The sequence below is a fragment of the Cornus florida genome, unplaced genomic scaffold (assembly GCF_030987335.1).
Source record: "Cornus florida cultivar Cherokee Brave unplaced genomic scaffold, ASM3098733v1 CherokeeBrave_3.0.0_Hap2_Chr10, whole genome shotgun sequence".
Lineage (NCBI taxonomy): Eukaryota > Viridiplantae > Streptophyta > Magnoliopsida > Cornales > Cornaceae > Cornus > Cornus florida.
Genome location: NW_026775580.1, coordinates 99,754,401 through 99,766,827, shown reverse-complemented (window position 1 = coordinate 99,766,827; position 12,427 = coordinate 99,754,401). Strand labels below are relative to the sequence as shown.

Sequence of the window (12,427 nt, the reverse complement as noted above, 5' to 3'; positions counted from 1 at the left end):
AGAATTTTGATTAATATACAAGGATATATGCATGTATCATCCATAAAGTTTGGGGTCAATTTATAAAATACCCACAAATATGATTTTGTTTGCAAATATGAAAATTTTCATAAACCAAACAGGTGTTATTATTATAATAAACAATTAGGGTGCAACTTGGGTGGGCCAACCCTACCCCAAAAAAACCATTTTTTTACGGGCTTGGGCAATCAGTTTTACAATAAGGGTTAGGTTTTGGGCAGAAAAATCTCAACATCAAACTTAATCTGAGTTTAATTGGGGTTGGGTGTCAATCTATGTTACATGGACTCAGGTACGTCTGTCAGGTGCGGGAATATATCTGGGAGTTAGATGTGTCAAATCCCCAAACAAAAAGACACATGAATAATACTGAATATTTATATTATTTAATAATATTTACCATTTATTTTATTTTTTAGGTAAAATAACGTCTTTATTTAACAGTGTGCAATATTGGCATTTCACTCATTTTGAAGCAATATATAACAAAATCGAATTGTTGGACGCGGTTTTTAGGTGCATGTCTCGAGCAAAAATGTCGGACGCATATCCCATACCCATTTATGAACAATGTATGTCGGACACATATACTTCACCTACTATTGATTTATAATTTTGATCGACCTTTCTTCAACAACCCAAACTTGAATTCTTGTTCTACCATTTTTTTTTTATTTTTTTTTATTTTAACATATTACATATTTATAATTTTAATCGACCTTTCTTTGATTTTTTTTAAATATTGATTTGTTATGTTTTAATCATGTATTAGGAAGCTTGGTTGAGGGTCGGGATCGGTTGGGGCTGGATTGAACCCTAAACTGGCTGAATTTCACCCTTTAAACAATCAACATATTTTAGTTGAATATTGATTTTTTTTTTTTTTTTTACTGAAAAAAAAGAAGAAAAAAAGAAAAGGATGTCAAATAAGTGACCGTTAGAATGATTTGGATTGTGCTTGTTGGTGGAGAAAAAACAATATGGATTGTGTTTCTTCCATGAAGAGCCCTAATTCACAGAGAGAGAATTGAAGATTTTCCATGATCACTGGTGTTGCCCATCCTGCTTTTACAGGTGTTATAAAGCATAAAATATATGTGACGAGAGAAATTAAACGAGTAAAACACACAACTATTACATGGTTCAGCCATTAGGGCCTACATCCACAGCACAAAGAGCCCCAAAGGGCCACCTATCTTTCATTATAATCTCTCTTTTCATACTCAATACACTGGTGGAGGCTCCTCTATATAGGAGAAGAAATTACGAGAATGGAAAGAAATAGAAAATAGGAAACAAGGAGGATTTTTCTCCACTGATTCAATCTTCAATAATAGGAAACATCAATTCCGTTAAATCAAATCCTCCCCTGGTTCCTCCATTAAATCTTCAATAACAGTTAGCAATAAAATCCTAAACTATTTCTCATGATCATCATATTCTTTTTTGCTCCTCTATGATCTCGGGATTTTTTTTCAAGAATTTGGATGTTATATGCTTATATAGGATACATTTGATCTTTGTGAAAAGCTGGACATTTGAAATCCAACAAAATTAGTATAAGAAGAATGATTGAACAGGTCCATGAATCTGAAATTTGAATATGTGAATTGAAAACAGTGTGGTTGTGGATTAGGGCTAGATTTTCTCTTAGAGCATCGATCTGCTCATAGCGTGAGAGCAGTACCCCCTTGTGGGCAGATCAAATGACTTGGCTCTCAACTCTGAAGCCTCAAATCCTGAATAAGATTAAAAAGTTTCGAGTTTAATCCAATCAAAGTTTGGGGGGAAGAAAAAAGAAAAAAGTACAAGTGAAGTTATCAATTTGAAGATGAAAGCACTCACAAACTACTGAGTGATTCCAAAGGGGTTTGAATTTCTATGAAGAGCAAGTATTTTCTTTGTTCTATGATTTTTTGTTTTTTCTTTAGTGTTAATTCAATCCTAGTGCTGGTTCCTTTATTGTATTCGTTCTTTCCTTTTTGGTCTGTTTACATTTTTATCTTTTCTTAATGATTTGTTGTCTATGAACAAGATGTTGATAATTTTGAAATTGACACTGCTGAACTAGATAATGGCACTTTTATGTTAGGCTTCCTCTTGAAGTTCTTTTTCCCTCTTCATTGTGGGTCTGTGGATGATATTTTCTTGGTAATATATTGTGTCTTCTAGGGTATTGGTGTAAACATATATATATATATATATAACTGATTAACTGTAGTATATATATATATATATATATATATATATACCTGATTAAGTGTCTATTGTCTACTACTTTACAGCATTATTTCTATCTGTCTTGGTATGTTCCTTTCCATGGAAAAACTGAAACAAATGGAATTCATAAATGTTCGAAATATAACCTGAGACCTTATGGCATGAGTTATTTCAGGTACAAGAGCTGCAAAAAACAATGCAAGGTTCTGGCATGCCTTGGCCTGGTGATGAAGGTCAGCAGCGATGGGAACAAGCATGGATGGCTATAAAAAAGGTAAGCTTGCATGATCCTGCGCAGAGAAATAGCATATGACCCACAGTTTAATGATGGCTTGCAGTCTGTCTTAATGCCAAAAGCAGTCACTCGTTATTCTCTAGAATTGACATCTCCTAAATACCCCTATTTATGACTTTTTCTCCTCTCGCTTCTCCTAGATATTAATGCTGATATTCTTCATTGCATATTTGAAGCAAGGCCATAGTTAGCTGGCTCCTTCACATATATCCATGTTTTACCTGAAAGATCTGTTCTGGATTAAATTTATCGACATATGCATGAATAATTTGCAATTGATGAATTTTTTATTTGATATCCCCAATACTTCTTTATCTACGAGTAATTGTGATATAAAGCTTGTTCTAAACTGCAACTTTTAGTATAACTTTCTTACTTTTAATTTAAAATTCTTTACATGTCAATTTTCCCATTTAGAACCTTGATATCTTGAGGCATTTCATTTACAGGTTTGGGCTTCAAAGTGGAACGAGAGAGCATACTTCAGCACAAGAAAAGTTAAATTAGATCATGATTATCTTTGCATGGCTGTCCTGGTTCAGGAAATAATAGCTGCTGACTATGCATTTGTCATCCACACCACTAATCCATCTTCAGGAGACTCGTCAGAGATATATGCTGAGGTAACATGTTTTTACTTCTTTGTTGTTGAATTACTCCCTGGTTGCATGACTTCAAATCATATGATCAATCTGGTTTGTATTCATCCCAGCCCAACAACTGGTGTTCACATCAGGTTTATAACTGATTGTAAGATGGTCTCAAACCATGGGGAATCATTATTTAATTTATAAAGCAAACTCCAGATACTGGTGATTAAAGGAGTGCTAATTTCTAGTTGTAATTTCTTTTTTTGTTCATATCTATAATTATTCAAGTGACTAGCCAAAGAAAAAGATGTTTATGGAAGTCTCCCTTCTGGCACAGGTAGTGAAGGGGCTTGGAGAAACTCTAGTAGGAGCTTATCCTGGCCGTGCTTTGAGCTTTGTCTGCAAGAAAAATGATCTTAACTCTCCTCAGGTAAATAACCTAGTTTCTTTTGGTTTCTAATTAGAGAATGGCCCGTATATACATGAATCGTGATGGATGTCAGTAGAACTGTAATCGTGATGGATGTCAGTAGAACTGTTAATTATTTTAGTAGTTATGAAAGTGTAGTGCCAAAATGGCAGCCATGTGGATGCCAAGGTAGCCTAATGGAAGACCAAGAGTTGTCTTGAAAATTGGTTTGGATTTTTATTTAAACTACCCATTTTTTTATTTGTCTAGTATTTCCTGTCCATTAAGTTGTGTTTTATTTAACTTTATATTGTTGTCATCTTTGCGTTTTGTGCCGGAGTTGGAGGTTGTGTCCGAATCTAATGATTTAGTGGAAAAACTACTATATCTAGGTGGATGGAGGATGGAGTTGTAGCTTCTGAATTATACTTGATATTTAGTAATATTATAGTGTAGCTCTTGTTATCGAACTCCTCTTTCCTTTTCTTGGTTGAACTTTTTGTTCTAAATTCTTCCTCCTCATTCTTGTCCACCCGTGTCAGAAAGTCAACTGTGAAAAGTTTTTCTAATGTTAATTTATATAATAATATTTTGTTGCATTTTGTGAACCAATGTTGTTGTGATTTTCATTAAGAAAGAGACCATTTATAATGTTTCTTCATAGTAAGATCGTTATTCTTTTGTGAATTTGGAGTTGTCTGTGCTCACGAATTTGAATATGTTCAGGTATTAGGTTACCCAAGCAAACCCATTGGCCTTTTTATCAGACGATCTATTATCTTCAGATCTGATTCTAATGGGGAGGATTTAGAAGGTTATGCTGGTGCGGGCCTTTACGATAGGTAACATTTTTAAAGCTCTTCTCAGCTGAGAAGCTAATTTTTAAATAGTGGATGGCATTTGTCGTTATTGTTTTGCCTTTACTTTATCCCAACTTCATGTTATGAGTTATGCATGCTGTTATTCTCCATGTCAAAAGCAATTTTATATGTTAAATATTTATTTATTCTCGCCAATTATCTAGCTATCTGTTCTTGAATTTACATAGTTGAAAATCGTGTCAGGCTTAACTCCACTAATTATGAAATTTAACTTGTGCGAAGCTGTGAAGTTGATATCTTATTTTAGTTTGTAGAATGGTGTGGTTCATTTGGAATTCATTTTGTTCTTTGAAAAGATCAGTCTAAGTACATATGCATAGAATAAATAAATAAAACTCAATACTAGAACCCAAGTACAGCCCGTAACAGTCCGCAATCTCTCTAAGTTGCCATGATTTGATAACTTCAATTCAGCCACACTGGAGGCAGCATATTCTGGCACCAGTATTGCAACCAATTCCTGTTCTTAAATGCTTTATAATAATCATATATTGCAATTATGTTTCATCTTTGAATGCTATATAACCACATATGCATACCCAAAAAAAAAAAAAAAAAAAACCTACCTCAATAGAAAAACCTAAAAGCAGCCCATAGCAGTCCGAACTATCTATAAGTTGCATTGCAATCAATTCTTGTCCTCAAAATGCTATATAAAAATCACATATTGCAAACACTTTTTCATCTTTAATTAAGGGACATTACATAGTGTTGGTCCTGCTACAGCATGGACTTGGGGTGGGAGGACTTGAGATAGACCTAAACTTTGGTAGTTCACAAAGTGGCTGCTTTGAGACTCAAACTTCTACCAGTGGCACTGATATTCAAGCGTTAAACCGTTGAACTATGCAATGACTCTCATTTTCTGTCCTTAAATGCTATTTAAAAATTTATACACTTGACATCAATAATTTGATGTGTTAATTAAATGTCAACTTCAAATGCATTTTTGCTGATTCACAATTCTTTTTTTCTGTAGTGTGCCGATGGATGAAGAAGAGAAGGTTGTGGTTGACTACTCATCTGACCCCTTGATGATTGATGGTAATTTCCGCCAATCGATCCTCTCCAGCATTGCACGTGCAGGAAATGCAATTGAGGAGCTTTATGGATCTCCTCAAGACATCGAAGGTGTGGTCAGAGATGGGAAAATCTATGTCGTCCAGACAAGACCTCAAATGTAATCCCGATACTTTCAGAGGTGATTTTATAAGAGTTGGTCGGAAGTGGGAGAATCTACATTATCCGGACCACGAATATTGTTATGCTGATTATTTATATAGTGTTTTTATGAGGGTATAATTATCTAAAAATGAGAGAAAATAAAAGGCTAGAGAATAACAAGATTACGAATAGAGAGTAGTGAAAAGATGAAGTTAACATTCGAACCGCAACATGGACATTGGACTTTGTACGTAAATTTCTCTTTTAAGGACTACTTGTTTACTAGTAAGACTGATAACCACTGGTGTGTCGGTGTGTGTCAGCTTTTTACCATTTGGTTCTTTTCTTTTCAGTGACTGCTTACTACGCATTACACAATGTGTGCTCTAAATGTACTATCTGCGAACGCAGAGAAGACATAGCTCAGCAAAAATGATTTGGTTCTCTCAATCTCAGCAAGATTCACCCACTCTAGTGAAATCTTGTGCGCATATGAATTGATTCAGAGAGGTTTTCTTGATGATGATGATAAAAGTTTAGGAAAGTTCGAGTAATGGATTTGGCGGAAAAACTTTGGGCTAATTACTGGCCTGTTGGACCAAGATGGGTCAATGTGTGGGCTGCACCGGTGGATTAGGATCCACATAAGTAGTGGACCTCCCATATGAAAAACCTGCCCATAGTCCATCCAGGTATGAACTGAAGTGGCACGCACCTAGACCTCCGTAACTGACAAAATTGCCCCTCTTGGTGAAAGCATTGCTTGAAGTCCATCCATTTGGGATACCACTGTCTTAATCATTGACAACATAACATGTGTCTCCGAGTCATTTCCACTGGTCTATCCGAGTGCGCACACCACTTTTGTCAATTTGTCCAAAGTCAATTTCTAGTATTCAAAATCTTCTCTCCTCTTTTCTTCATAAAATTCATTCTCAGAAAAATGTTGATGATGCCGACCAGATCTCAGAAAATCTTGATTTTCTAATCGTGTTCCATGCATGCCTAATTGAAAACCGTGCTAAGTTTGTTCTTTATGTGTGATACATAGATAATTTCACTTAATGTTTAAGCTACTTATCAAGGATGGACTAAGTGGTGGTGAGAAAAGCTTTTTAAATGAAATGAAGGTCACTGAAATAACTTTTCATGAACTCTTTCCAGATATCGTAACTGCAAATTGCACCAATGGGGTCATAGAAGTATTAATAAGAAGGGATGACTAATAACCTAACTAAGCACTTTCTCTAAAAGGGCTTTTAAGACATGATCAACAATATGATGAATTACATGTATGCACACAGACAACATCAAAATGGTGAGTTGGTTCACCATGGCAAGCAATTATGAGAAGAACATTGGGTTCTTAATGTGTGCATGGTATGAGGAACATCATGATGATGCACATGATGATGTAATGAGGATGGCCCATGAAGATGATATCCCCAGCATGTGGGTAATGAGAGAGAGAACAATATTCATTCTTTCCAACAATTCTCCACCTTCCAAAATCATGGGTTTGGAAAATCTCCACTTTGGACGTGGTGGGTATGTGATGAGAGACATGTCACAATTGCTATGCCCCCTTGCATGGCCCTTTTGGGATTTAATTACTTCAACTCATATAGTATTATATATATATATATATATATATATAGCTAATAAAGAAAGCTGGTCATGCCTCTTTGGACACAATCATTGCTTAACATCACCATTCTATGGTCCAAAGCCTTTAATCTCTTTCTTTCTCCCTATCAATAGAGCCTTTTTGAAATTTAATATTACATATATAGGATAATTACAAATAAACCATAGTATATTTTATAGAATGAAAGTAGAGAGAGAGAGAGAGAGAGTCTAGTTATATATTCTCAATGGGACCATTTTCATTTTGTGTTACTTCAAGAAATTTTGTCCATTGGTTCTGGAACCATGACCCAAGTTCTTCTAAATTAATTAGTACCATTCTTTCTCATGATTCTATTCTCTTCTTTTCATGTGGTTCTAAGTGGAATTGTCTGTTTGCTTTTTAACTAATATTCCAAATTAATTTAGATGCTCTGATATTACTCTAACGAGGAATGAAATATAGAAACATCTGATCAAAAAACAGCTTCTTCATTTACTTTTGTTTCTCACTTTATGTGTTGATTGTTTGGTTGTCACGAAGCCCATGGAATTGGAGAAGTATTTAGAATTATAGAGATTTAGGACCAGTTTGTTGAGTTACTCTGACAACAGATTTCAATTATATGAAAACATAATTTTTTTTTTTTTTTTTAATAAAAATTGATCGCTTTTTAATTTTCAGTTATCAGACAACGCACAATTATTTTTAAAAAATTAAACCAAACAAATACATAACATTCAGTATTTCCACTTCAATACTTTAAATATAATAATTAATACTCTTTTTACTTCTTTTATAGCAATCAAATCATGTGTAGCTTCATGATTAATTAAAGTTTATACATATTCTTCATACAATTCAAACATTCTTTTAAGGTGAACGTTCCTTTAGCTTTATGTGGGATCAGATAATTATGGTAAAGTTAGCGAAGCGATTAGACTTTGAATTCAATCCGGTTAAAAAGATTGACTAAATTAGTGACTACCTCTAACATTAAGTCAATGAATTACCCGTCTCATCATCACAAATGCACACTTCTTCCATTTTTTGGACTGCTTTTGAATTTAACCCACTAAATGTGGGTTGTACATATATATGTGTGTATATCGACAAAGTCATGCTCTATATATATATATATATATATCTATTTGTTCTCAACCTCTATTTCTCATCATTTTCAAGGGTTGTAAGGAATTATTTGATGAGTCTTAAAAGGCTCAACTTTCGTTATTCATTTTAACTAAAAAAAAAAAAAAAACTTTCGTTATTCATGTGGGGCTCTCAACCCATTAGGAGAAATGGGTCTTGGTCAATTTGTCTCTAAACAGTGGGATGGAGGCATTTTGGTCAACTGAGATTTAAGAAGTGGATTCTTTTTAATGGGTTTAGGCTTGGGGCTAGACTGGACCTACTAATGGGCCTGGCCTACACTATTTCCATCTTCATGTTGTCAAATGAACACTACTAGGGCTCCATCAAGTGATCTTCATTACAAATTTTTATTTATTTATTTATTTTTAAATAAATAAATAAATAAGCAACGCCTCTCACTCATTTTGTCCCACTCAGACTGTCCAACTCTTTTTTAATAAGGTAGAGATCATATTACTAAGTCTGAAATCGGTGCCATCTACGTAACACTATTCAATTACTATTCAATTCAATCAATAACTGAGTCAGAAATCGGTGACATCTTCGTAACATTATTCAATCAATAATAACTTATAAGACAACTTCATGTTTGTTTTCAAAACTTCAACTTTTAGATAACATAAGTTTAGATTGTTTAATGCACTATATTTCTTTTAAATTTCAATCCAAATTCTCTATTTATATGGTCAAATTTCAATACTAATTCTCTATTTATATGGTCAAATTTCAATACTAATTCTCTATATTATTCCCAAATTTTTTTCATTGACTTTACACCCTTTAAAAAAAAAACGGATATTCAAAAGAAAAAGAAAAAACTTAACGTCTTTTCAATGGGAAAGCAAATAGAACATTATGTGACCAAATGTATATGCTCTGTTCACAAATCAGACTTACAATGTTGGTTTGAATAGCTTTACTAAAAATAAGTACAGATATTATTTTGACAGAAAATCCTTTGAAGTTAAAGTGACCTTACATTTCTTTCAACTCATCTCTTATGGAGTCAATGCAAACCCATACACCATTGACATGTCAAAAAGAGGACTTTTGGCTCTCATTCTGAACTGTGCTTGTACTTTTTTTTGTACCCAAATTTTTTAAAAAATATATATTTAAATGTCCATTAATTACGCAAATGTGGCATCACTTTTTTATTTTTCATTTATTCTCAATACTTGAAACTCTAATATGCTCAACTTGGAGACACACTCATTATCCCTGGGGTTAAAGTCTAATAACAAATGGGTACCAGGAAATAATTGGTCTGAGGCCAAATCTTATAATTTATTATACCGAATGGACATGGATGGCATGAAAAATATAGGTCCCATGTAAAATATAGGTTAAATTACACCGACCTCTCATTAGATTTAGATAAATTATATACGAATAAATCGTTTATAGTTTATTATTTTGATCTCTTTTGAAATTTCGTACGCAAGTATCTTAAACGACACCCTAATATTTTCTTTCTGACAGACTTGTTGATAAATTGTATAAAATGAAAGATTTAATATTTCTTTATACAATTTTATTATAATTATTGTCTTTTCACATTCAAAATCACTCTCCGGCAACCGGTGAATGAGTTTAGAAGAGGTCGAAGTAATAAACGCTGAATGATCAGAGTAATTTACCCTAATATACATAAACATATACAGTAAGGTCAGACCCTTGTAACATGTAGTATATACACATATACACACATCAAATGTTCACACACTGGATGGTCCAAAATGGAGTAGGCACATTGCTTCGATAATTATTGGGTTGGAGGGGACCATCACCATCCATGAATGAAGTGAGACTCAAAACACAGCAACAGTGACCTGTGCTTAAACTTCATGTTTCAGAGTACCATATAAAAACATGCCCTACATTGTGTTTTCTTTATGTCATCTACTTTTAGACATATTACAGTAAGTTCACCAGCTTTTTTTCTCTCAATATAACCAAAAGTGAAACATTGAATGTTTTATGAAAACAAAATCACATGCTTATTTCAAACAAGGTCACTTCTACCACTTTACCTCAAAAGAGAATCATATATGGTACTCATCTAGCTTAGCCCCTTTTTTTTTCATCCTATATATACCCCCCAAATAATATATAGAGAGAGAGAGAGAGACGGGTTGTTTAGAGCATTTTAATCGATAATTAAATGATTGGACCCACTGTTATTAAATAAATTTTGATTGATTATTTTACTTTATTTTTCTATGAAATTTAGCTTTTGAATGAATTTAGTCTGAATTATTTTTCCAGCAAGTACCCAGAATCTCTATCTGGCACATAATCTAATTTAATTATTTATTTATTGGTATATAAATACAGTATGTACACACGCATGGGGTGGTTTACTTGATGACTGCTAGATTTTATACTATCTTTTTTAGGTTGTTTGAATAATGATATGGTCTTGTAATTATAAAGCCCTAGCTTTTTCTTTCGCAAATCTCTATACGTTGTCCCCCTCCGGAAAGCAACCATGGCTTTAGCAGCCTTTTGGGGAATTTTAGCGTAGTTTAATTACTACTACTTTCATAATTATGGAAGAAACCGATAAGAATGAATCTTGTTCCATATTGAATGTGGAAAAAAACTGTATATCTATATCTATATTTATATTAAATGTGCAAAGTGGTGTTTCGTATTTCAATATTTATTATCTAATAAAATCAATGACAATAAAATATTTATTAATTGATATACAAAGAATAGTTATTTTTTTATTGATAATTATCACAATATAACCGGTCTGACTAGTTATGATTATGTCATTATCAGGTGTCATTATCCTATTAATCCAAGAAGCATATAAATAGAGATATAGAGAAAAAGAAGAAGTGGTACAGAAATTGAGAATTTTAGAAATATACAGAAACTCTGCCAAAGAGTTTCAGTATTTATTTATTTATTTAGATAAAAAAATATTTATTAATTGATATAAAAAGAGTTTTTATAAAATAATAAAAAAAACTCTAAAATCTACCTAATAAAATTCAAATTAACCTATTTATCTATTTATTATTATGAATTTTTCAACAAAAGAAAATATAATTAAACAAAATAATTAATATATAAAATATTTATTAATTGATATATAAAATAAAATAATTTTTCAAAAACTCAACCACAAATTAGCTTTTATTATAAGTTTCTTAGGAAAATGAAATCTAATTAGACAATGATATATTTAAAGAAAATAAAATAATTTCTATAAAACTCTATCACAAATTACTAATTTTATTTTCAATAAAATTCTATCACATTAGACAAAAATATATTTAAAGAGGTTTTATAAAACTCTAATACAAATTACATATTTATCTATTTATTATGAGTTTTTTTTAATAAAATGAAATCTAATTAGACAACTATTATTAATATAAATATAAAACTCTATCACAAATTACCTATTTTATTTTCAATAAAACATCACATTAGACAAAGATATATTTAAAGAGTTTCTATAAAACTCTAACACAAATTACTTATTTATCTATTTATTATAATTTTTTTAATAAAACAAAATCTAATTAAACAAGTATTATTAATATAAAAAAATATTTATTAATTCATATAGAAAGGAAGTTTTAAAAGAATTTCCATAAAAACTAACACAAATTACCTATTTATATATTTATTATGAGTTTTTTTTATTAAAAGTAAATCTAATTAGACAAGAGTTATTAATATAAAAAATATTTATTAATTGATATAAAAAGAGTTTTTAAAAGAGTTTCTATTAAACTCTAACACAAATTACCCATCTATTATGAGTTTTTTTAATACAAGAGAATCTAATTAGACAATACTTATTAATATAAAAAATATTTTTTAATTGATAATAAAATAAAATAATTTTTCTAAAACTCTACCACAAATTACCTTTTATTATGATTTTTTTTTTTTAATAAAAGGTAATCTAATTAAACAAGAATTATTAATATATAAAAATATTTATTAATTCATATAAAAGAGTTTTTAAAATATTTTTTATAAAACTCTAACACATATTACTTATTTATTTATTTGTATTTCAGTATTTATTTATTTATA

General features: G+C 31.5%; 1 protein-coding gene across 4 annotated transcripts in view; it reads left to right on the top strand.

The window, feature by feature from the left end:
• The window catches only part of LOC132276329 (alpha-glucan water dikinase, chloroplastic), a 35,198-nt gene extending 29,266 nt beyond the window's left edge, over window positions 1-5,932 (top strand). For all 4 annotated transcript variants that reach the window (XM_059777713.1, XM_059777714.1, XM_059777711.1 and 1 more), the window contains 5 exons: window positions 2,417-2,515; window positions 2,986-3,159; window positions 3,464-3,556; window positions 4,262-4,377; window positions 5,396-5,932. In XM_059777713.1, the coding sequence (XP_059633696.1) occupies window positions 2,417-2,515; window positions 2,986-3,159; window positions 3,464-3,556; window positions 4,262-4,377; window positions 5,396-5,600 (687 nt within the window). In that variant the 3' untranslated portion in view covers window positions 5,601-5,932. The remainder of the gene's footprint in view (window positions 1-2,416; window positions 2,516-2,985; window positions 3,160-3,463; window positions 3,557-4,261; window positions 4,378-5,395) is intronic.
• The last annotated feature ends 6,495 nt before the right edge of the window (window positions 5,933-12,427 follow it).